The 26,800-nt window shown below is 40.3% G+C and overlaps 1 protein-coding gene across 1 annotated transcript; it reads right to left on the bottom strand.

Annotated features, from left to right (window-relative positions):
* On the bottom strand, positions 1-23,452 carry pipox (pipecolic acid oxidase). The gene is made up of 8 exons (XM_077566177.1): positions 23,258-23,452; positions 19,562-19,710; positions 9,431-9,644; positions 8,260-8,442; positions 7,194-7,343; positions 5,883-6,032; positions 3,268-3,343; positions 1-298 (listed from the first exon to the last, which is right to left on the bottom strand). The coding sequence occupies exons 1-8, from the start codon at positions 23,366-23,368 to the stop codon at positions 168-170; spliced, it is 1,164 nt and encodes a 387-aa protein (XP_077422303.1). The 5' UTR covers positions 23,369-23,452; the 3' UTR covers positions 1-167.
* Positions 23,453-26,800: the final 3,348 nt, after the last annotated feature.

Below are 26,800 nucleotides of genomic sequence, written 5' to 3'. Positions count from 1 at the left end.
TTACAATTATTTAGGCCGAAGCCCTTGTTTTATGCTTTTCTTCTTCAATTTGAGATTATCCAATGAAAAGTGCATTATAAATAATGATAACATAACCATCATCATTATCAATATAGCAACTGAAACTTTAAATCTTAAGATATTGATGATCTGTTGACAGCACAATTCTATAAAGATGATTTGATGCTCGTCTGGAAGCGGCTGATTCGGAAAGGTGAAAGGTCGTAGGAGGGCGCTTCTTCCAGGCTAAGCTCACACAGCAGCTTCCCAATGACGGGCCCAAACTTGAAGCCATGACCTGCAGAAGAAAATTCAGCAGAATGAGCTAAATCTATCAGTACATACCACCTACACCATTTGCTACACCTTAGCAGTCAAATGTGATGCCACAGCAAGAGCTCAAATTCAACACAACATTGCATTACAGTATAATATTTTAGTGAATTTATTTAAACAAAAGAAGGGAAAGCCTTCTATTTGGATGGTTTGGGATTGTCCAAAAGATGTGCAGTACAGTGCAAAAACTATGGTTACATTTTTGCCCTTTGTAAATGGTTGTATTTTATACAATGAATACATCGGATGATTTTTTTTTTGTATTTCATTCATTCAGAGAACAGATTTGATACATTTTCAGTTACAGAATATTTTTACCTATTCATTTTTTTATTCTCTTGGAGGTATACCCTATTTGATATGACTGTGTTGATTGTGCTAACAATAATAAGTATTTATCTAACCAACACAACAGTGTGTGCATGTGGCTAGACCCACTTCTTCTGTTCTGGATGTTATACCCCTATGCGCCGTCCTGGGGCCCATTTGAATTTTGTGCATCAGGGACATGAGTGTATAGAAGGCAAGCCCAAAGGGTGAGTGACTTTGTAGTCATCACAACCCCAGAAGTATATTTAAAGGTCTCATATTATTCAACTTTTCAACATATTAAAATAGTTCTCAAATGTGTAAAAGACATGTCTGCGACATGCATTCGTCAAAATTTACTTTGGATCTAATATTTTTGCTGTCCCTAAATCAGCCAAAAAACGCTCTGTTCAACACAGCCTGTTTTAGGGGTGTGTCACTTTTATGTAAATAGCTGCACCAGGCCACGCCTCGACCATACACTTCTCTCTCGAAGGGGCAGTGATTTCAGTCATGGTCTTTTACACATTTGAGAATTATTTTAATATGTGGAAAAGTGGCATATTGTTTTACCATAAGAAAAAGTATCATACCGTTACTACAGAGACTATGTTGTAATGTTAGTTTGTGATTGTTTAGGCAATGGTTATTCTGCCGTAACCGGCAAAGTTCCCGCGAACGTTATTTTCCGTTTTGCCATGAATGCTTTTACAAGCGGTTATGAATAACACAAATGTGGACATTTAGGCCACCGCAGTCGCAACGTGCAAGCCGTCTCGTCAAGACCACTTAGCGGCCGGTTAGCATCACAAAGTCATGTCAACTCGGTGGCCAGTTGCCAGTCACCGCAAATTAACCACTGTGGATTGTATCTTGACAAAACAATACGCAACCGCTTCATATTATTCAACCACCGTCTGCTTTATCATATCTGACCTCTTGTAACCAAACAACCTCCACACGACAAATGTAGCTCCCACATTAGGCACTAAAAATACACCAGTAATATGGTAGAAGGTGGACATCTCTTATTAGAAAGGATAGGAAGGAAGGCTAAATCAAAAATGTTAAACTTACATCTTACCGTTTGCAGTCATGTCACACTGTTGGGACCGATCCATTATGTTTAAAAGTGTTGCAAATCCAGCTCTGAACAGGCTTTCACTAACAAAACAGTCCTTTGAGAAATGATGTCGGTACACGTCCTTCAAAAATAAAATTAATCCACTGTCTACTCAAAGACTTGGGACGAAGGAAGCAACCACTTTTCCCTCTCCATGGAGCACATGCGAGCAGAAAAAGAGAAAAAAAAAGGCGCAGGCAGCTTCTCGAATTTCAGTGATTGTGACACACTTTTACCAGAGGTGGTGCCACTAACCCAAGGGGGCTGGGTCGAGTGCACTTCCGTGTCTTTTTGACGTCACTTAGTCACGGAAGTTTAATCTGCCCGTTTGAAGCACACATTTTTCATACCTGGTTGGATTGTAGACAGGCCAGGGATGCATATTATTGATAGAAAACCCCACTAAAGTGCATTATCATACTATGGGACCTTTAAAGCACCTGTGTCAGGCTTTGAAGACAAATTCCTATTGCAAAGGTAGGAGAGAGGACGCCTTCAATTTCTTTCATTATTATGGATATGTTCTGTGAACTCTTACCCTATCACTCAAAGGGTTTCAAGATACAGGATTTATGCAGTGCTGCATGAGTCATCTGGAAAAAAATTATTCCAAATTTTCTCCAGGAATAATAAAGGGGTAACGTACACTCCACATCAAAGTACAAAACAGAAATTACAAATGAAGACGAATGATTAGAAATTAGAAAAAAGGCAGTCCATTAGTTTTGCTTATGATTCTCATTTCTAAAGTAAGATTTAAAATAAAAATCAACATGGCATTTCACTGAAGCAACCCCCTTCGCTCCTGGCTGTTTTACTGGATTTTGACTGATTTTGCAAGGCCCACAAAATATTGTGTTGTAGTGCTATAAAAAAAAAACATGGAACCTTACCAAGTATAATAGAGTGTATTATATTATTTATAATGTATATTTCTATCTGACTGATCTCTTATATTCTGATGCCACTTGCTACCATTGCTTTAGGCCACCTCTTCGTCCAAAGAGGACGCAACGTCATAAAGCGGGAGCTATGTGTGGAATATTAGTAAATATGTGGGCGTACTAATGACATAAACTGTATATTCATATGTAAGGATGTTGAGTAAACAGTAATGTTGGGTGGATTCAACATGGCTACTCGAAGAGAGATAATAGTGAATGACTGAGGTCGTCGTTGCAGTAAAAACTTGATGATTCGTGTGATGATAGACTTCAGGCAGCAAAGAGTGACGTTGTTTGCGAAGAATACGTCACAGCAAATAAACAAATTTGATTGCACGGTTCATTTTATAATCGCTTTCAACGGCTGAGTGACCCGACCAACTTGTTTTGTTCAAGAAAGTTCATGTGGCTTTCAAGGCTAACTTCTCCCTCACTCATCAAAGCTACACAATCAGCCAATAGAAGAAGGGAAAAAAAGGCTCAGTTATGTTTTGAGGCTACTTTGTTGCATTGTTGTCGTCGTTATATTTCATGTTATGCGGTGCTGTGTTTTACCTGAGAATCCTGCACCAATTACAATATTGCCATATGCAGGGTGGCGGTCCAACACAAAATGATGGTCAGGTGTTAGCTGGGAAAACAGAATATGAAAAGTTAGCAATATCAAGAAACAAAAGAGTATGTTGTAGAGAATGTTTTATTAAGCTAGGGATGGGCGAGTATAGATACTAGGTATTGGTGCAGATACCAGACTTATTTTAAGGTATTGGTACTCAAGACGGTACTATCGGCCGCCCATTTATGGATGTTTTATGATCAGGAACTAAGAATTAGAAGAATCGAATTTAAAGGAAAAATGCTATATTGGGTTATATAGGTTGTTCTTTAAAATGATCTGTCGATTTTTTTTGTGTGTGTGTGGGGTGGGGGGGGGGGGGGTAGCGGTATCGGTATTTGGTATCGGCGACTAATCAAGAGTTGAGTAGTTGTAATTTGTAATTTATTTATATCAAGGAAAGTACGCATGAATAAACATTTGAGTAAATATGCCAGAACTAGCCACAATTTTTTATCTGCAGTCCCGAGACAGATCCTAAGTTTCACCCTATAAAAATAAGTGTAAAATACATACAATAGCAACACATTCACTAAAATACTATTGAGCTACAATGTTTACATAACAAAAGCAGTGGAACTAAAATGTACATTAGAGCCACAATGGATCGACAATGAAACAAACACACAAAAACATAAGAACATTCATTGATGTTTAGATTTCTGATGGTGATGGCAGCTAGATTCCACTCAGAAGCAGCTCAAACACAAAAAGCGGCTTGACCAAAAGCACTTTTCCTACAAAAAATGGGAATTTATAAGTGCTGCATGTCCGCTTCTGCTGGGGTCAGATGTTCAGATGTTATTAAAATGTTGAAGATTTATAGATATGAATATTGAACCATGTTTTCCCAGGTAAATAATCAATTTATTTTTGTAATATTGGATATGATGTGAACTATTTGGCTTCTTATCTAGACATTCTTTTACAGTTCAATTGTAAAAGGTGTCAAAGATGTAACATTAGGTTGAGACCAGATGGGTAAACAGTAGGTGATGTGAGAGAACTTCTCATGGTGAATGTGTATACTGAGTTTAAATTTAAAGTGGAAGTCAAACTTAAACATTTCTTGACAATAATGCTAAGCTAAATACAAAAAATGGTTAGCTTTTTAATGGCTGCCAGGCATGGGGAGGGTTGTAACTGTTTTTAAAACGTGTTACAACCCTCCCCTTATGGCAAAATTTTGTACTGGTCTCCTTTTTACAACATGCCTAGGCAAAAATAACAAAAACAAACAAACTTCCAAACAAAATCCCCAAGCCTGATGACAAAGAAGATGCTGACTCCTCAGACAATGAAAATTGTCTGAATTGCGTGTATAGAACATTTTGATAACTCACAGCCAAAGGAAGTGTGGATCAAATGTCAGCATTGTACATTTTGGGCCCCAAGTAGCCTGCACCCCAGACATGAACTATATTTGCCACAACTGCCTTTCTAATTAAAAAAATAGGCCCCTTTTGTTGTGTATTATGCTATAGGCTGGTTGCTTTCCAATTTTGCACTTAAAAAAGACACACTGTTGAGTGTATGGTTTACTGTACAACAGTTAAACAGTTCAAATGCTTACCCTCTTTAAGACAGCCCCCCCCCCCACACACACACAAACACTCACACAATACATACCAGTTAATACGTTATTTATTATATCTATTTCATGTTATGTATATTTATTTACTCAATTAGATTTATCTTCATTGTACTCATTTTGTACTTTTGATAAATGATATTATTATTAATATTATTATTATTATTGTAGTCTAACAAATTTATGTTTCCTTCTTGACCGATTCCAGTCGTTTAAATTTTAAACTGTTCAGCTCATTAACAAGTCAGCAGTGCCATTCAAAATTTCCGCGGGAATTTTTCTAGTTATTCATTAAATTGCTTCCATAAATGAACCTTTTTAAGCATAATAATGTAATTGTTACATCCATCCTCAACTCACCCTGGTACTGGGGCAGGTTGTAACAACATACCACTTTGTATTTAACAATACATTACATAATCTATGATGGTGCAATAGAAATCCAAGTACGTGTCATTTATAGCAGACAAATGTGCTGATTTAAATGACTGGACTCGGACATGTTGGGAACGATCCGAGACATAGGATTCAATCCATTTGATTGCGTCTGGGGAGAAATTAACCCCTTCAGACCAGTAGATGACATATTCGTGTGTCCAAACCAATAAAACACATAATTTAGATGATGTCAACACTTTTGGTTCGTGATTGGATCTTACATAACCAATCACAATCACAAGATGATTTGCATGATGTTCATGTTAAAAATGTTGCATATAAGCTCATTAGTTTATAACATGTTACAGCCATATTATCCTGGTGTACACTAAAACAACTAAAAACATGAGATAACCCCCCAAAAACATTTGTATGTTGTTGTTATGTGGGAAAAGAGTCAAATTCAGCAAAAATAAATCGACTTGTTACATCCACAGAACGAGTCAGTACCTGAGTGTTTCATAAAACTTTCTGACTCACTTGCTTTACTGATAAAAGATTTTTAAAAAATATATTGCTACTGACCGTATACATGCAGCTCTCGACCACAGCGGGCTCGGGGATCAGGCCTGGAAAACTGCGGGCGATGTAGCGTCGCAGGATGTCAATATCAGCCCTGTCTGTCTGCTTGTCTCTTTGGTCCGGGTCAGTCTCGCTGCCGTTATGGTAGCAAATCTGTGCCACATAAAGACACTCAATTCTATGACACCTATCGTTGTGACTATGATTATTGAACTGCAGTGGCAAAACAGAACAGTAATGGATACCCACCGACCACCAGAGGTGGCAAATCTAGGTCCAGAAAGTAAAACTTTTCCACAGTTTGGCTTGAGCCCCAGGTGCTAGGCTAGCTAGCAAGCTCCTTAGCTAGCTCCCCGGGTGCTTGCTTACCTGCTAAGGAGCTCGCTCGCTAACTAGCACAAGGGGCTAAAGCCAAACTGTGGCAGGGTTTTTACTTTCTGGACCTGGATTTTTGTTGACTACAATAAAGTGGCCACTGGCACAATCTACAGTATATAGATCCATTACAATTGTAAGAGCTATGTTTAATTTTTCACTTATTAATATAGCTCCAAGACTACTAAAACGTAACAAACAGCTCTCAGTACGATTCAATACAATTCTGCATCACTGTAAACTACAACAGTATTAAGATATTTTAAAATTAACATTGTCATCAAAATGTGCTATATTGTTTATATTTTCCTAAAAAAGATTATTTGTGCAAATAGTCAATAAATGTACATCAGGGCTGGACTGGCACAAAAACAAAACAAAAAATGACACTGGCATTTGGACTCAAGCGCGCCGGCCCGGCCGACCCCTGACCACCCCTACATAGTTCTGCCACTGATATTGGTTCAGTTTGCTATCTATATTAAAAATTAATTAATAGACTAATCCCTCTAAATTATAGGCCAGTCTCTTGGGGTAAAATGGAGGAAATATAATAATCTTTCCATCGTACTCTGGAGGTTTTAATCACTCAGAACTTTGAGTTGCATTTTAATTATGGGAGTCCTATCCCACGCTGCGACTTACCATAATTTCACCAGTGCAAAATCTAAATTAGTAGATCTGAAGTGGTTGGTACAAATTAATCTATCGCTGAATGTGGTGCGTCCATGTCAATTAGCTCCTGGGAAGCAAGTTAACTTCTTTTTTTTGGTGGGTTTAGATCAGGGAAGTTTCATTTACATTTGTCAACTGTAGGTTTGCAAGGCCTTTGAAACTCTTCTGTGATTAAGAGCTATACAAATGAGCTTGACTTGACATTTGGCACCTCACCAAGGTCGTCTGGTACATACTGTCTGTTAGTGCTGAGGCATACAGTACCTTCATCAAGCCAGGGTATTCGTTGGATGGCAGGCCATAAATATGGTCTTTAGCCTGTCCTTCAGTTAGCAAGAAGCAGGGAAAGCGTTTCTTCACATGGTATGACTCGGGAATCTTCTCTTTCCAATAGCACACATTGATTTTCACCACCTACAGTAAGACAAACAGGACACACAAAATCAGTGGGTAATTTTGTCAACATAGTCAATTGTTTTTGCCACCTTTAACAAATATCTGTGAGGGGCTGCAGATTTTTGTGGATATCAATGACAACGTGTTTATTTACTTTGGTATTGAGCATAGTGAAATGCATAGTGGAAGTATTGAAATTCATATTGCCGTCCGAGGGAATCTTTCGACAGTACAAAGTATGCAACAAACCTTAATATTTTTATTTTAGCTGACACAAACTCAAAATGTGACTTCTTTGCAGCTTGAAAAAGTGTCTCTCTCTGCTTCCTCCATTGCTGTTTATGTATTATGGTATGGACACAAGTCATCAACATGCTGAAAATGTGACACGACACATACTCAGACGGGAATGTGAAGTTGAAATCTCCCTTCAACTTCAATGCCACAAGAGTTTCCCTTTCTTACGTATTCCATAATGTAAAGCTATTTGTTGAGTGCCTTTACTGAGTATTATGGTGTTGGAATCAGGCATTATTATTAATTAACTGTTAGTTATGTTGAATGCACAATACGTGTGTGTGTGAGGGAGGCACCCAGGCTGAGAAGTATGTGCTGTTTATTTAAGTTTTGCCAATTCTTGACCACTGTTGCAACCTGAAGGCAGTTAAAGGCCTTAGGTGGTGGGAGATGCTACTATTTAAAAACGTAATGTTTTCCTCAAGTAGGCCTACAAAATTAAATGTATTCTACATAGTAACGTTTTGTGATATTGTAAAAAGTGATGCGTTAGATTAGTTGTTACTGGAAGCGTGCACATTTTGGAGTAACCCGTTATTTAGCAACACATTAGCGGCATCACTGCTTTTACTCATTCTGCAAATCTGGAGGTTCAATGTTACTTTTGGTTTGTTAATCACGTGAAATTTCTTATTACCTGTAGAGGAAGATGTAAGTCAACATGGGCCAACAATTTACTAGTCCAAGGTCCAGCGACAATCACAATTCCCTTGGCTTGATAAGCACCTGCAGATGTCGACACCGTCACGATTGGGCCAGGCTTGATGTCTGTTACCTTCTCTTGGTCTTTAATTACACCACCCAACTTCTGAAACTGATCCTGGTAAACAAAAACAAAATAATTCACAAGTTGACATTAAAGATGTTTTTTTGTTTGCCCCCCCCCCCCAAACATACATACAATATACATGCATACATACATACCTACCTACCTACCTATCTATCTATCTATCTATACGCTGCTCCAAAAATACAAAATAATCCAACACTTCGGGGTACGCTTCAACCGCCCATTTTAGCTTAAGATATTACAAAGATTTCTCCGACAACAACAAAAAAATTCTCAAAAATATATGTTACTTTCATATACTACTTTCGTATATTTACCCATCTCGAAATGGGAGACAGACTTGTCTATAGTCCGTAATCTGACTTTTGGATTCAAGTTTGTGATAACATATTTAAAATGACAAAACACACAAATTTACAATTAATAATAAAATTATTCATAGAACATACATTACTCAATATATGATGAAGAAAATGGGACTTTCAGACTCCGACATTTGTCTCCAGTGTTTACAAAACACTACAGACACTTATTTTCATGCTTTATGGTTATGCACTCCGGTTATGTATTTCTGGACTCAAGTCTTAGAAAAACTTTCCGCTATCTTGGACTGTAGGATACCTTTATTTCCGAACTTGTGTTTGCTAGGTGACCTAACAACAACTGACTTACCACGTAAACAATTTCAATCTACACTTGTAGCCCTTACTATCGCGAAAAAAACCTATTCTTATTAACTGGAAAAATAAACAAACTCTGAATATCGACCAATGGTCTAACCGCCTCATAAATTACATTTTAATGGAAAAAATATCTGCCTCAAATAAAAACCAAATATCAAAATTTATAGAAACATGGTCGACATACATACTTTATATATATATATATATATATATATATATATATATATATATATATATATATATATATATATATATATATATATATTACCGTAATGCTTCAAACTGATTATAAACTTTGACTATAGTTATACAAATACAAAGTACTTTTACTGTACCTGTGCAACCTTTAGTGCCCGATCCGCATATAACACTCCAGCAGTGGTGTCCACAAAAGCACCATCTCCATCAGCCAGGATGACATTAGGAATGTGTTGATTGAAGTTGTCAGGGGAAAGAACCACCATAGGAATCTTGTTCTTCTCCAGAGTGCTCTTAAAGTCAAGGTAGCTCCGACTGTTCTCTGGTCCCATCACCAGAAGTCCTGTTCGTCTGAAGGGGAAGGTGCAATATAGATTAAGAAGAGACTACAAAGGAACATTTCCGAATACCAACCAGTGTCAAATTGATTGCTGGTCGCTCCTCTTAACTCACTGCACTAGTTTTGCACAATACATTTTAGACATAGAGGGCACATAACACACTTTTGGGGGGAGTGGGGTAGGGTGGAGACACCATCTCCGCCCTGCAGCTCCCCTCCAATTTTAATGCACCACACAACTGGGGTTTGCATCGGTTGGGGCAGGCCGCAGTATGGAGCAGTGCTGCGGTCCCCTGTCCGTGTGCAGGGTTAGTTTTTCACTTAGATTGTTGGGGTGACGACCGGGGCCTCTCCCCGCTGGGCCTGGGGTTCGGGGGTGCCGCCCGTCCTCCGGTGCCCCCATCTCCCCTTCTGCCCCTGGTGTTCCGTCCCTCCGCGTGGTGGGGGGTGGGGTGGGATGCGGATGCCCTCTCCGCTCCGCTGTCCGGCCCCTCTTCGGCGCCGATGCCTGGGTGTGGTGTGTCCCCGGGGTCTGGGGGTCGGGGGCTGTCGGTTGGTGGGGGTGGGTGCGGGGGGTGTCTGGGGATTTGGGGCTGGGTTGGGGTGGATGGCGGGGGTGGATGGGGGGCGGGGGGGTCGTGGGGGGAGCGGGGATTGTGGGCCGGTGGGGTGCCTGGTGGGCCTGCTGCGTTGGGTTGGGGGCGCGGGCCGCGTTGGGGTGGAGGGCGCTCCTGCTCCTGGGTTTGCTCTCCAGCCGGTGGCCCCTGCGGGGCCCGGGGGTCGTCCTTTGGCGCTGCCGCGGCCTGGGGGGCCCTGAGGTGTTGCGCTTGCTCTGTCCTGGTGGGGGTCGACGGCTCCCCTCTTTGGTGGAGATTTTCATGCATGCCAGATCCACCACACCGGCATCTATCGAAACTCAGACACAATCTGTTTCTCCCTCAGGTCGTTGAATCGGTGGAGGCTGGTGTCTGTGGATCTCACTCTGCTTCGTCTGTCCTTTCTACCTTTCATCGGTTTCTCCTTTGGGCCCTTGAGGTCTCCCTGATTTGTTGGAATTTAGATGTCTCTGGGGTTGGTGAAGGACTCTGGTTAGTGGCCCGGTGGGTGGTGTCTGGTCGGTGCTGGGCTTCGCTTTTCTTTCTTTTCTTTGGTCCCTCTTCGGGTCTCCTGGCGGCCCCACGACTCTGGCTGGATTTTGAAGTGTTCGGTTTAGGTGAACGGTATGGGATTTTTTTTTTACACGCACGCACGCACGCACACACGCACACACACACGCACAAACACACATCCACATACAAAAAAAAAAAAAAGGGAGAACAATGATGATGACATGTCAAATGATCAATACTGAGCTCTCCCAAGAAAAAAAAAAAAAAAAGGAATCGGTATTAGAAGCCAAAAATATAGAAGGATAACCACTCTTTATAATGTGTGCAGTCCACCATGCAATACACAATATGCAATACTTCTCTCGTGTGCACTTTGTGTAGGTAGTTGTTTTAGTCTGTGTGCTATAATGTGCCTTTTTTAATTCCAATTTTAATTCTGATTATGATCTTTTTTTTTCATCTGTTCTTTTTATCTATTTATATCTATTATTTTTATTATCATAGTTTTAAAATATTTTATTTTTGTCTTTGCACTGAATGGTCTGCACTTTACTGTTTCGTTGCACTTGTTGTAATGACAATAACTGAAACTGAATCTGAAAAGTGGTATCGGAACAACACAAATTTTTTCCACAAACACCCCAAATTATTCAAAAACACTGATAAACGTTCATTAAACGATAAACGGGGAAAACTAGGGGGCGGTGGACATTGGCATTGCGAATAAACAAACCTGTGGGTGCCGAACAGCAAATATGCAGGGGTCGACTACTACTTCTAAGTTGTAACATCACCAATCACTTGATGGCAGATATATTTCAGTTGTGCTTACACTCTGTTTTATACTGACCTATACCACACCTTGAGTAGGTCTAATATTTTTTTGTGAATTTGGACAGTAGCAAGTGGTGACCTTTTATCCCTTTTAGGCTCAAATTAAACTTAATTAACAGGAAAAATCTGATATTTGGGGCAAATTATCATAGTAGTAGTATACAATTCAGATTTTTTTTGTGTGTGAAACCTTCGCATACAATGCATTCTGGGATGTTGCAGATTTACAACATTGACCCAGTGTGGTAAAAACGCTGAAGACGGAATATGGTATAAACACTAAATATACTTGCATAGTAGGATAACAACAAAAACAACTTTGTGAGTAAAAAAAGTGAAAACTTACAATAGTGCGAACAAAATTACAGTAACTTTTGATCCCCTTGCATCAAATTATAATATAAATAATGCTACACCGACATCTCAAATCCTAATTGAGAAGGCCATGTCTGAACGTCACTTCTTCGGGTGGTAGTCCGAAACAATTTTTGTCCTTTGTAAAGCACAAAACTACTTTGCATTTACGTAGTAGCCATTGTTGCTTTGTCCATGTTTATCAGCATGATTGGGGAAATGATCGAATCAGTCTAGTCCAGGGGTGGGCACACTCAGTAGTGATACTTACATCAAATTGATGCCTGGAAAATCCATTTCAGTGAAGCCAAGAAGGCAGAGATTTTGAAAGTGAGAAAGCTTGCCATCTTGTGAGCTACTGGGAAACTGTTTGTTGCTAATACACAATGAAGGTCTGCAGTGGTACTTTTGAGTAGAAAAAGGCTATAAAAAATAAAAGAAAAGAATATGGATTAATTAGAGGATAAGCTATTAGTTGTTTCAAATATACAATGCCTGCCTGGAGAGGGTTAGAGTGGATATATATGCGAGCGCCCACCAGGGCACGAGCGGTAAAATTTGGGGGGTTATTTTTATTATTAATTATTATATTAAATATTATTGAATTATTATTTTATACCACTGTGTACTGTAGGTATAAAATTAAAGCAGAAATATTCAGGACAGACGCATGTTGATGCACATACACTGTAATGTAACCAGCTCCGTGGTGAGTGAAATGACACAATCAGTGTTACGTTCCAAAAACTACCCACGATAATGGAAATCCGCATACATTTTTTCCCCCGTTAATTATATATATTTTTTCATTTATTATATAAGTTTTATTTCGTTTTGGTATGATTTTTTGGATTATTGTGAATGTTTTTTCATTCGTCATATATGTTCTTTTTTTCATTTACAGTCATTTTTCTCCATTAACTCTTTGACTGCCAACCGTTTTCAGAAAAGGGATGCTGTGGGTGCCAGCTGACTTAAGCATTTTGACTGATCTTTCAAGGTCCACAGAAAATTTTGTGTTTAGACTAACACACATACTACCAAATGAAAGATTGAACTCTCATCTTTCATCAGAAAAAAAAGTTTGTTTCTACCTTATTCCGTTTTTCAGTAATCAACAATAGAAAATGGTTAGTTTCACCCAAATGCTCTGTTTTGGACCAAAGTACGGAGAAATCAAGCTTTTTGTGAAACGATATTATTTCATGCACGCTAGTGAATTTGACACCTTTTTGTTCCATGAATGATGCCACAAACACCTAAACAGTGCTTTACTTCTGTAAAACACTACCACCAACAATGGAAGTGTTTTTTGATCACAAAATATGTTTATTTACATTCAACAGTGTAACAATTTGACAAAACAATTTGGCAAACTATTTACAAATGTGTGCAACTGTGGTACTATTTACAATTGTGTGGATGTTTCAACTACAGTTTTTCTTTTTGTGTAACACTCCCCTGCGTGCAAGGGGACGCAGCAGGATTTGCACAACAGATTAGTTTCACTTTCTTGACGGCCTTTTTCTCCGGGGAGTAGCAGGTATATACTGCAGTGTGTGTTTGGCCATGTTGCCATCAAGTCTTCTCTCAGGATCATGATACGGTGACCTGGTGTTACGTCTGGCTTCCTCATGTCCTTCAGTTCCTATACCGGGTGGTAAGAGATGTTCTGATCCATCTTATCCACTCCATTCATGGTGGCATCGTAGTCCAGAACCAGTGTCTTCTCCGTGATCAGACTGTACCCACTCCTCCGATGAATATGCATTGGACTCGGGATACTCTTCGTCGTCCGATTGAACGTCTGCCTGTGCAGAAGTGCTCGGTTGTGCACTGCGTTTCCCGGCGTTAGCATCGCTAGCCGGTGAGGCTTTACGACGTGATCATAGTCGCCGCGTCAACGCTTCCAACTTCGGCTTCAACTTCGGAGTCACCATCATCATCATCGTCGTCATCAATGTGCTCTTTAGCATTGGTTGATGCTTTTCGTCTTTGAAAAAAATGCTCAAGCGTGAGCTGCTTGCAACCGGTCGCCATTTTCGCTTCCTCAGCCATTCTCCCCTCAACACTCTAGCTCCGCCTCACGTCTTCTACTGACGCCGACCCGATCTTGTCCAAAGAGAGTCATCGCTGCCATCTAGTGCCCAAAAATAGTCATTATACTAACTCGATCTGCTTGATACTTTCAGCACAGCTGGCCAAAGGCTTTTCTCCACCCGTTTCCAAAAAAAAAAACACAAAAAAAAACATAGTTAACGTCTTTTAACGTCTTTGGCAGCCCTCATTTGGATTTTACTTAACGTTATTAAACATTTTTGGCAGTCAAAGAGTTAAAAGTATATTTTTATTTACTTATTATACAGCACAGTATATATTTTTGGGTTTATTCTAAATGCTTTTTCTTTCATACTATATTTTTTTCATTTATTACATGTTTTAAGTTTAACACCTCACCACACACTTTATACATGCACATCTCACATACTGTATCAATTATTTAAATACAGTAGGCCTATACACTCTGTGTTCAAACTTTTGTGGATTTTGAAATAATAATAATAACAATAAACTAGAATTAAATTAATATCCAAAACATTTATTTGACAAACAAAAATATAATGGCGATCAATCAATTTTTTTCCAGGCCAGTATGTTTTCCTAAAAAACAAAGAAGAAAATAGTAATTAAAAAAAACACACACACACATAACAACAAAACAGCTATTAGAAATGACACTCTTAATTTGAATGATGATTATACAAGGCTGCGATATCCATTTTTGACCGGGAGGCTCGGGGGTGCACTGCCGGGTCTATTCGTCTGGCGGTCTCGGCACAACAAGCTGGTCGGCAGTCGATCTGCAGTGCATACGCAACTGGTGTAATATGAATAAGATGGAAATGGAAACAAATTGGTGGAGCGGATCCACGATGCGCACGCATGCAGTGTAATCTAGGGGTGAACCATGGGGAGGTGGCGGACGCACGCTGGAGCGCTCCAGGGCATGAAATTGGGAAACTGTCGGGCCTTTATCTCCAGGTCGCAAACGCGACGAGCAAGGCCGGAAACGTGACGGGCCATACACCGTTGGGAAGGTCTTGTCGAGACAAATTCGTGGATGCCTGTATGCCCCCGGTAGGACGTAGGGCTGGGAAGATACGGCCGGCCAAAGACTTCCAGAACACCGAGGATTTTCAAAAAATGAATCCCGGTTTTCTTGATGACTACTTCAGGAGTAGGACGACCACTAGAAATTATATTCTTCTTTTCCTCAAAAGTTATCCGGGAAAACGACACTCATTGTGACTCGGCGATGAACTGAACCACTGACTGTTTACCGCAAAACAAGTCAAATAAGCCAATTATGTGCATGTGCATTGTCATCTTTTTTGCCATTCAAAAGACGCATGTACAGAAACAACCTCTCGGAACTAACAACTTGATTTCTCCGCGAGGAAAACAGGACAGATTACACAGGAATTTAAAACCAAAACAGTATAACTAAGGTATTGTATAATAGAGGACACATGATTTTATTGAAGGGCTTGAGCATGCACTGCATTAATAGTTTATTATGACCGCTCGCCACTAGATTTGGAATTATATGTAGTACAAAGTACTTATGTACGTCAATGATAATAAAAATTTAGTGTGAGTTGATTTTTGAATGAAAAAAAAATGTACAAAATGAGTTCTTGCACCTAATGTTGGTTTCTTCAGCAGTTTTGTGCCATCCTTGAATGGTAATTTTTATGCAAGTCTTTTTTTCCTTTCGGCTTTTCCCTTCAGGGATTACCACAGGGAATCAGTTGCCTCCATCTAACCCTGTCCTCTGCATCCTCTGCTCTCACACCAAATACCTTGACACCAAATGTCCTCTTTAACTACATCTAACTACATCCATAAACCTCCTCTTTGGTCTTCCTCTAGACCTTCTGCCTGGCGTTTGAAAACTCAGCATCCTTTTGCCAATATACTCACTATTTCTCCTCTGGACATGTCCAAACCATTTCAGTCTGGCCTCTCTGACTTTATCTCCAAAGCCGCTAACATGTGCTGTCCCTCTGATGTACTCATTCCTGATTCTATCCATCCCGGTCACTCCCAAAGAAAACCTCAGCATCTTCATCTCTGTCACCTCCAGCTTTGCCTCCTGTCTTTTCCTCAGTGGCACTGTCTCCAGACCAAACAACATCGCTGGTCTGAAACCTTTCCTTTCATTTGAGCTGAAACTCTTCTATCACACATCACACCTGACACTTTTCTCCACCCGTTCGAGCCTGCCTGCACACGCTTCAGCACTTCTTTTCCACACTCTCCATTGTTCTGGACTGTTGACCCTAAATACTTAAACTCCTCCACCTTCTTGGTCTCTTCTCCCTGTAACCTCACTCTTCCACTTGGGTCTCTCCCATTCACACACAGATACTCCTCTAGCTTCTCCTCCACCTGTTCCCTGCTCTCACTACAGATCACAATGTCATCTGCAAACATCATAGTCCATGGAGATTCCTGTCTAACCTCATCTATCATCCTGTCCATTACCATAGCGAACAAGAAGGGGCTCAGAGCTGATCCCTGTTGTAGTCCCACCTCCACTTCGAACTCCTCCGTCACACCTACAGCACACCTCACCACTGTCTGACAGTCCTCATACATGTCCTGCACCACTTGAACATACTTCTCTGCTACTCCAGACTTCCTCATACAAAACCACAGTTCCTCTCTGGGCACCCTTTCGTAAGCTTTCTCCAGATCTACAAAGACACAATGCAGCTCCTTTTGACCTTCTCTGTAGTTCTCTATCAACATCCTCAAACCAAATACTGCATCTGTGGTACTCTTTTTTTGGCATGAAACCATACTGCTGCTCACAAATGTTCACCTCTGCCCTTAGTCTAGCTTCAACTTCTATTTCCCATAGCTTCATTGTGTGGCTCATTAGTTTTATTCCTCTGTAGTTGCCACAACTCTTCACGTCTCCCTTGTTCTTAAAAATGGGCACCAGCACACTTCTCCATTCCTGAGGCATCTTCTCACTATCTAAGATCCTGTTGAACAACCCAGTCAGAAATTCTACTGCTACCTCTCCTAGACACTTCCATACCTCCACAGGTAAATCATCAGGACCAAATGCCTTTACATACTTCATCCTCTTCAATCCCGTTCTCACTTCATCTTTACTAATCTTTGCTTCCTGGTCCACAACAGTCACTTCTACGTTCTCTCTCGCAGTTTGCTCATTCATCAACTCTTCAAAGTACTCTTTCCATCTTCCCATCACACTACTGGCATCTGTCAACACACTTCCATCCCTATCCTTTATTAACCTAACCCGTTGCACATCCTTCCCATCTCTGTCTCTTTTGCCTTGCCAACCTGTATATATCAGTCTCTCCCGCCTTACTATCCAACCTAGCATACAAGTCATTGCCACTTGTTTGGCCTTTGCCACTTCTACTTTCACCCTACGCTGCATTTCCCTGTACTCCTGTCTACTTTCTTCAGTCCTGTCCCACTTCTCAGCAAACCTCTTTCTCTGGATCCACTTCTGCACCTCCTCATTCCACCACCAAGTCTCCTTATCTAATTTCCTTCCAGATGACACACCAAGGACTGTCCTACCTGTCTCCCTGATCACATTTGCTGAACATGTCCAGTCATCTGGAAGAACCTCCTGATCATCCAGAGCCTGTCTCAACTCCTTCCTGAAAGTCATACAACACTCTTCCTTTTTCAGCTTCCACAATTTTGTCCTCTGCTCTGCCTTTGCCATCTTTGTCTTCTCACCACGAGATTCATCCTATACACTACCATCCTATGCTGTCTAGCTACCCTCTCACCTACCACTACTTTGCAGTCGCTGATCTCCTTCATATTACTCCGTCTACACAAGATGTAGTCTACCTTTGTACTCCTACCTCCACTCTTGTAGGTCACCCTATGTTCCTGCCTCATCTGGAAGAAAGCATTCACAACAGCCATTTCCATTTTTTTGCAAAGTCAACCACCATCCTTCCTTCTGCATTCCTCTCCTGTATACGAAACTTGCCCATCACCTCCTTATCACCATTTCCTGCACCGTGTCCATTAAAGTCTGCACTAATGACAACTCTCTCACTTCTAGGGATTCTCTGCATCATTTGATCAAGGTCCAACCAAAAGTTTTCCTTCTCCTCCAGCTCACATCCTACCTGTGGCGCATACCCACCAACAACATTGATCATCACACCTAGAATTCCTAGCTTCTGGCTCATCACTCTATCTGACACTTTTTTTTTAACCTCCAGGACGTTCCTAACAAATTCCTCCTTCAAGATAACTCCTACTTCATTTCTCTTCCTATCTACACCATGATAGAATAACTTGAACCCTGCTCCTAAATTTCTAGCTTTGCTCCCTTTCTACCTGGTCTCCTGAACACACAATATGTCCACTTTCTTCCTCTGCATCCTGTCAACCAGCTCTCTACCTTTTCCTGTCATAGTTCCAACATTCAAAGTCCCTACTCTCAGTCCTAGACTCTTGGTGTTCCTCTTCTCTTTTCTCCTATGAACACACATTCCTTCTCTCCTTCTTTGACCAACAGTAGTCCAGTTTCCACTGCACAGCACTGATGGCGGTCATTGTTAACCCAGGCCTCGACCGATCCGGTATGGAAGTAATATATTTGATTTGCATGTTTGATTTGGATTTGATAGGTCGAGTCCAGGCTTCGGCCTTCCTGGGTAGAGTTTGCACGTTCTGCCCGTGCTTGCGTGGGTTTTCCCCGGGTATTCCGGTTTCCTCCCACATTCCAAAGACATGCATGGCAGGTTAATTGAACACTCCAAATTGTCCATAGGTATGATTGTGAGTGTGGATGGTTGTTCGTCTCTGTGTGCCCTGCGATTGGCTGGCAACCAGTTCAGGGTGTACCCCACCTACTGCCCGAAGCCAGCTGGGATAGGCTCCAGCGCCCCCCACGACCCTTGTGAGGACAAGCGGTTGAGAAAATGGATTGTTGGATGGATGGATGGATGGATGGATGGATGGATGGATGGATGGATGGATGGATGGATGCTTGATTTGGCCAAAATTTTTACGTCTGATGCCCTTCCTGACACAACCCTCTGTATTTATCCGGGTTTGGGACCGGCACAAGAAGACACTGGCTTGTGCCCCTTTGCAGCTACATCGTAATTTTTATGCAAGTGCACTGGGGATAAATATAGAATGTGGTTATTTTGTTGTTTGCGTCTAACCCTTTGTTGTTGGGTTAGGATAGTGGATCTTTAATGCATTGAAAAAATTATTATCAACAATGATAAATAAAGTTGAGCTTAGTTGAGTTGAGTATGAACCGGTCTGTGGTGGAAACGAGGTTGGTGATCACTGCCCTAGATAACGCACACAAAATCCTCCATGTTCTGTGTATAGAAATCAGAGGCTTTAAGGATAAAAAAAATTAAAACAGATTCCGAAGGCATGGAAGCTGTCAATTTGTGATTTAGTGATGCTGGAGGTAATAAGAAATAGATTAATTTAAGACTCCTCGTGGAGTTGCTCTCTGCATACAGAGCACCTTGAGTATGGCAAAACTCTTTGTTCAGCCAAAACCTCTTTTGATTATCCAGCTGCCAGCTTACCTGTACAGTTTGACACCAGTATCCCTCTCCAATTGAGCCCAAAGTTCATAGCCCTCGTTCATCATTTGGGTGTAGAAATCTTGCTCGTAAGCCTTACGGATTATACGGGTTTGGCCATGAGAGCTCCCTCGGGTGTGAGGTAGAGTAAACTAAAATGGAAAAAAATGACACACATAAAATGTTCAGCATTAAGGGAATATGAGTGGGGCATTCACTGTTTCAACTCCACATTAGTTCATACATAGTTGCGATGCCTTCAGTGAGAATCTACAATGTAAATGGTCATAAGAATAAAGCAAATGTACTGAATAACAAAGTGTGTCCAAACTTTTGGCCTGTACTGTTCGTACTGTACCCCACATACATTACAGCGGTGATGTTTTTGTTAAAAGTAGAGTCCGATGGATTTCCCTCAAATACAAGTGGTTCCGAAAATGGATGGATAAATGTTGGATGTGTACAAATGAAGTCTCAATCAATGCCTCTGGCTTCTTTTAATGTGTGGTGGTGAGTTTGCCCACGACCACCACTCCCCATGCCTCTATTTTGGACTTTCGTTTTGGCCTGTTCAGGACGTTTCTGGCCGGTAATCAACGTTTTCTCTCTTGGCTGTGCGAACCCCGCTACTGATTGGTGTACTGGGTTCAAATTCGTTCCTGGTTGGCTGCTGCTCTCAGCTTCCTCAAGCACCAGTTTTGAATGTTGTGTAATTGCACTATTAAGATCAGTATGAGGAGGGTGAGCACAAAAGTAGGGGTGAAATCTGTGTCACCACGGTGGGCCGCAGAAAGCCATGTCTCTATCTGGAGTTTTTCTGTTTTTCTTTTTAACTCCACCTTTGAATGATTCGATGGTACAGATCTTTTGAACAGGTCTTTTAAACGAACCGATTCTAATAATTTAATACACTTAAAAGAACTGTCATTCCCATCACTAGGTGGCACGGCATCTAAGTACTCCAGTGTAATGCGACCCGCCCAGCACCAGACGTTTTTTGGACGTTTAATTTTGGCCTAAATCGGGTCCGTTCGTCTTAGACTTGATTTAGACCAAAAATAGACGTTGAAAACTGGATCATGTTATAGCTCATGAAATGTAGTCCACATTTTGTCCAAAAATGGACGTTGAAAACTGGGTCGCGTTATAACCCATGTAATGTAGTCCAAATTTAGTCCAAAAATGGACGTGGTCCAAATTTAGTTGCTTGTCCAATGAGGTCCAGATTTACTTCAAAAAATGTTGAAGATTTATCTGATTTGAAGAAGAGGAATAATGGGAAATGGAATTAATTGCTGGGATCATGTGAGTGTAAGGGGTACAGTATTGCTGGTAGGCTGGAGAGCTCATACAATTTTCCAAATAGCCTCTTTAAAGCCGATCATGACTTGTTGCGTTGTCTCCCACTGCAGGTGATTTTGCATAATTAATTATCATAACATATCAGTCCATGGTATGATATGCACTGTAATACTTTGAGTGGAACGTTGTCTCCCTCCGGTTCCACTTCGTATGTCATAATGTATTTTATGTGTATGTATGTATTTATTTATTATTGCATGTATTTATTTAATATTATAACTATTTTTACAATGTGAGTGTGAATGGTAGTCTGTTGTTGTTTGTTTAATATTACTCATGAGGATTTTGGCAGGCAACGTCTTGAAAATGACGTATTTTCACCTTTCACTTTTCAACAAATTCAGACGTCTTTTGGACGGAGACCAGTGACGTTTGTTCAAAGTCATTTCAACCAATTTTTGCTGGGTCGGGATTGTGTGGAAATGCTGTAAAGCGGAACTAACAATCTGCACCACAAAATCATGATGTTCATCAAAGAAACCCCGTAGCCATGGGAATGAAAGTTACCATTGGCCACCGCGTAGCTCTGCCCCTGCTGGTATACGTAATTTTTATGAACCAAGCTAAAGAAAGGCAGCTGTTGATTGGTTCAATGTGAGATGCCCTTACTTCACTCGAAACAGAAAAAAAAGGACTATATTTTCACAGTTGAATCCAAGTGAGTTAAGTTTACACGTAATTGTATTATTTAGAAATGCCCGCATTTGACTCATTAACTCTTTGACCGCCAAAAACGTTAAATAACGTTTAGTAAAATCCTACGGAGGACCGCCAAAGACGTTAAAAGACGTTCACTATGTTTTTTTGGGTTTTTTTTGGAAACAGGTGGAGGAAAGCCTTGGGCAGCTGTGCTGAAAGTATCAAGCAGATCTAGTTAGTATAATGCCTATTTTTGGGCACTAAATGGCAGCGATGACTCTTTGGACAAGATTGGGTAGGCGTCAGTAGAAGACGTGAGGCGGAGCTAGATTGTAGAGGGGAGAATGACTGAGGAAGCGAAAATGGTGACCGGTTGCAAGCAGCTCACGCTTGAGCATTTTTTTCAAAGACGAAAAGCATCAACCAATGCTAAAGAGCACATTGATGACGACGATGATGATGATGATGGTGACTCCGAGGTTGACGCCGAAGTTAACGCCGAAGTTGGAAGCGTTGACGCGGCAGCTATGATCACGTCATAAAGCCTCACCGGCTAGCGATGCTAACGCCGGAAAACGCGGAGCACAACCGAGCACTTCTGCACAGGCGGACGTTCAATCGGACGACGAAGAGTACCCCGAGTCCAATGCATATTCATCGGAGGAGTGGGTACAGTCTGATCACGGAGAATACACTGGTTCTGGACTACGATGCCACCATGAATGGAGTGGATAAAATGGATCAGAACATCTCTTACCACCCAGTATAGGAACTGAAGGACATGAGGAAGCCAGACGTAACACCACCATAACGTCACCGTATCATGATCCTGAGAGATGACTTGATGGCAACATGGCCAAACACACACTGCAGTATATACTTGCTATTCCCCGGGAAAAAAAGCCAACAAGAAAGTGTAGCGTCTGCACGCCAAGGGGCAATCGCAGTGAAACGAATCTGTTGTGCAAATCCTGCTGCGTCCCCTTGCACGCAGGGGAGTGCTACAAAAAGAAAAACTGTATTTGAAACATCCACACAATTGTAAATAGTACCGCGGTTGCACACATTTGTAAATAGTTTGCCAAATTGTTTTGTCAAATTGTTACACACTTGAATGTAAATAAACTTATTTTGCTATTTTGCTTTTTCTTCTGATGAAAGATGAGAGTCCAATCTTTCATTTGGTAGGATGTGTGTTTCCATAGTCCAAACACAAAATTTTCTGTGGACCTTGAAAGAGCAGTCAAAATGCTTAAATCGGCTGGCACCCACGGCATCTTTTTCTGAAAACGTTTGGCGGTCAAAGAGTTAAGATATTACTGATTCATTAAGTTACTTGAAATCAGAATTATGACTAATGCTCAGAAAATTGTGCACTAATAGATGTATTCAACAATATATTGATTATTATGCTTATATTCATTATTTATTTAAGTGTCCTTGTCCTATAGGCGCTGTTGACATTATTATTGTTATTATTATCATCATCATTATTTATTTATTTAGTTATTTATTTATTCAAACACAACTACTAAGTACTGTAGGTTTAAAACTTTCCCATGAAAATTACCCACGTGCATGTCTAGCCAAAGGACTAAGTAGGCAAAAGTTGTTGCGACTTCACCATTCGGCTAAACAGTGACAGACTTTTTAAAACATTTCCTACCTAATTCCTACAAAACATCATATATGACACACCTGCTCGAGGAGAAGAGTTTTCTTTTTCCTTTTCACTAGCTGGTATGATGCGAAAGATCCTTGTACGCCAGCACCGATTACGATGTAATCATAAACCTCTGCCATCGACATGGTGGAGAAATATACAGCAACACTCACAAATACAAGTTATCTAACTTCTTCAACGCCGCTGACGGAGACCTTTAAACAGAGGGTGGAGTAAAAGAGAGTTTCTTAAAAATTTCCCCTGGAATTTAACTGCCAGGTATAGAAAAGCCAAGTCCTGAAGTTGCCCTCAGCCCCCACCCCCAGGGGACATGTTACGTTCTAAACAGTATATTTAATTGGGGAGGTGCATATTCTAAAGTGTGTAAGCTTATATTTCTTAGGTTATATGAGCTCGTATAGGGAGTAAGAATGAGCCTGGCAGTCCCCACGTAGGGCAAACACAGTGAAAATATATGGAGGTAAATATGGTGCAAAAGTAACTTGTACCTAGTACCTATTTTTTTAGTTGTGTTTAAAAAAAAACTTGTACCTGTAGAAAAAAGTATAAATTTGTATCTGTAAAAGTCGTGATTTGTACCTGTAAAAAAATGTGTACCTGTAAAAGTCGTGATTTGTACCTGTACAATTTTTTTTTGTACCTGTAGAAAAAAGTGTAAATTTATATCTGTAAAAGTCGTGATTTGTACCTGTAGAAATAACAACTTGTAATCAAAGAAGTCGCCACTAGGAGTCACAAGTGTTTTTTCTGCTGCTGTCCAGTCACTTGACTTTTGCACCAAATCTCTCGCTACAGATGGTGCAAAACTGATTCGTACTTGTAGGGCTCGGTGGTTTGTACTCGTAGAAGAAGAGGGCGTGCTCCGGATGATATGGGCGGGCTAAAGCTCAACCTCATTGGTTCAGCGAATGACAGTGGGTTGATCTCAAATGACACCACGTTTTTATCATTAATATGCACAAGTCCGAAATTCCAAACAAATAGAGTAGCCACACCAGTTTACGTGTCATTTTGGAAGAAGAGGACGTCCCAGGCGTGAACATTTTGACATGGTTCAATGTACAAACACCGTGTGCAGCAGTTTAAACGTTGGGTGACATGCAGAGCACTCAAAGTGGGCAGAAAGAAATAAGTTTTAGTAAGATTTATTGTACGATCATAGCTTGTAATCCGGTGCTAGCTAGCTCATCTCATGTTGTTAATTGTCACGAAAACTGAACACATTGAAGTCACGATTTTCTTTTACAGATTTGAAGCCTACTTTTGGACTGTGACTTTCTGTCCTGAATGTATTTCCTTTTAGCTGGGCCATTTGTATTGTCATAGCTGAGACAGTGTAAACATACGATCAATAGCTTGTCCCTGCACTTCTTTAATGTCTTTAAAAAACTACCTGTATACTTGAACTGAGATATATTAAGCTTGACATATGTTGTGAGTTCATGATGACATATTTGCCGTTTTTATTTCAAAAGCCTTTACTGTACATACAGTATTCAATGTGTTGTTAAAACAACAGCAGTGAAATTCAAATGATCATTTGTTAACACTTGTTAACATACACATTTGCCTTCAACACTGAAGCCAAATAAAAATAATGCAAATGGAAACGTTTATGAACAATGTCTGTGTCTATCAGTATTACCAATATTTTTGATCTTAAGATGTGACCAAATCTTTGTTTTTTTCTGGCTAACAAGATAAAGCTAAACATATAAGTATAAGTACAGTTACGTATAATGTCAGTGGCTGTGTTTTGATAATGACCCAGCCAGGAAGCTATGTTTATTTTTTATTGTATGAATATGCTGACCCAACCATTCTGTTTGCCCAGATGCCAGCATGCAGTCAATCAAAGCTATTTCTTGATCCATCTCTAGATGGTGGCACATAGTGTGACATCAAACCTGCTAAAAAAGCGGCTGTGAAGTCCAACAAATGAGAATCCTTGATACACTGGTTACTGTTCTGAGAGAGTTTCACAGCAATCACCTTTGGGAAAGTGAAGAAATTATGCTTTCTAGACGTCTTCCAATTTTGAGTTTGAAATGTTAAAGGAGTACAATTTAATCCATATTGAGTTATTTTAAATAGTCAAATCAATGAACATGTATCATTCAATAAACAAGATTGTGCATAATTTGAAATGTTTTATTTGATGTCCAGAAGAGCCGTTTCTGCATCCATTGCTGTGGTTGTGTCAACCTTGATTTGAAGATCAGGGGGGTATTCCATCAACGCAGCTAAAGAAAGCAAGGCTCATGCAAAAAAAGCGAGGCTGGAAGTGAACACCATCTCCGAATAAAGCGTCAAGTCGTTCCACTAACCCATTCCAGCGCGTCTAATCGAGGCTAACGTAAACCAGGCTTGCATAGCCAAGCTTTGTACACGCTCCCGGGGTAGACAAAAAGCCCTGATGAGTCGATAGGCGAAATTGCGATCAATTATGTCAAAAGACAGCAAAACGAGAGCAGTATTCTTCTCACAAACTGAACAAAAGTTATTGATGGAGCTGTATGAGGAATTCAAGACTCACCAAAAAAGGCAATACTGCTGCTAATCAATAAGACGAGGGAAATATCATTGGCAAAAATAAAAATAAAAAAATAGCAGACAGACTAAATGTATAAGTTAGAATTGTTTCATGTTAGATGTATATTTCACATTAATAGTGTTATTAATTATTGATTTAAAGTAAAGAACTTCAAATTGACCTACATATTCATTCTTCACTGTTACATCTTAACAGTAGCCAAAAGCGATCGTGGCAACAAGTCGGCAAGTAGCCTATAACAATCTATATAAAAAAATAAGACTAAATAGGTGTTTAGCTGTAAATATATGTTGCCCACCATTGTAGCCACCAGAAAAAAGACTAAGGCCACTGCCACAGGTGGGGGACCCCCACCTGCTACATTCACATCAGCAGAAGATCTGCGAAATAAGACAGGCTTTTCCATAATCCGGCTTGATGGAATAAAAAAATATTTTTACCTGTAAAAGTCGTGATTTGTACCTGTAGAAATGACAACTTGTAGTCAAAGAAGTCGCCACTAGGAGTCACAAGTGGATTGCAGCATAAATTTCCATGGTTACTGAGTTGGCATTCACATAAACCACATTGATGGAATGGAACCCTGACTTAAAATTAGCCAGGTTTATTGAAATGAGACAGCCTTTTCTGCAGCATAAATTACCATGGTTACTGAGTGGGAATTTATGTAACCCAACTTGATGGAACGGAACTTTGATAAAAATAAGATGGGCTCAGCAAAATAAGACAGGCTTTTCCTTAATTCGGCTTGATGGAAACCCCCCTAGGTGTCATCTCCTGTCTCCCGGCTGCTTGCTGATAGAGTGGGTCATCCTTTTCACTGATGCTTCAGCAGTGTCTCCACCTTTTGAGCAAGATTTTGAAATTTATGAGATTATTCTCATTTAATTAAAAATAAATAAACTAACATTTGACCTAGTTATTTTTGTTAAACTAGCTAGGTGACAGTGACACTGCTCACATCTTAGTGATACAGGTAGACTAACATTTCAAAAGCAGAATA

The sequence above is a fragment of the Vanacampus margaritifer genome, chromosome 5, assembly GCF_051991255.1.
Source record: "Vanacampus margaritifer isolate UIUO_Vmar chromosome 5, RoL_Vmar_1.0, whole genome shotgun sequence".
Taxonomy (NCBI): Eukaryota; Metazoa; Chordata; class Actinopteri; order Syngnathiformes; family Syngnathidae; genus Vanacampus; species Vanacampus margaritifer.
Note: the sequence above shows the minus strand (reverse complement) of the source record. Positions and strands in the feature narration are given on the sequence as shown.

Coding starts and splice junctions, on each gene's coding strand:
- pipox (XM_077566177.1), bottom strand. CDS start 23,368: ATGTCGATGGCAGAGGTTTATGATTACATCGTAATCGGTGCTGGCGTA. Junction 3,344..5,882: donor TCGAGAGCTGCATGTATACG/GTCAGTAGCAAT, acceptor CTGTTTTCCCAG/CTAACACCTGACCATCATTT. Junction 299..3,267: donor AATTGGTGCAGGATTCTCAG/GTAAAACACAGC, acceptor TTTCTTCTGCAG/GTCATGGCTTCAAGTTTGGG.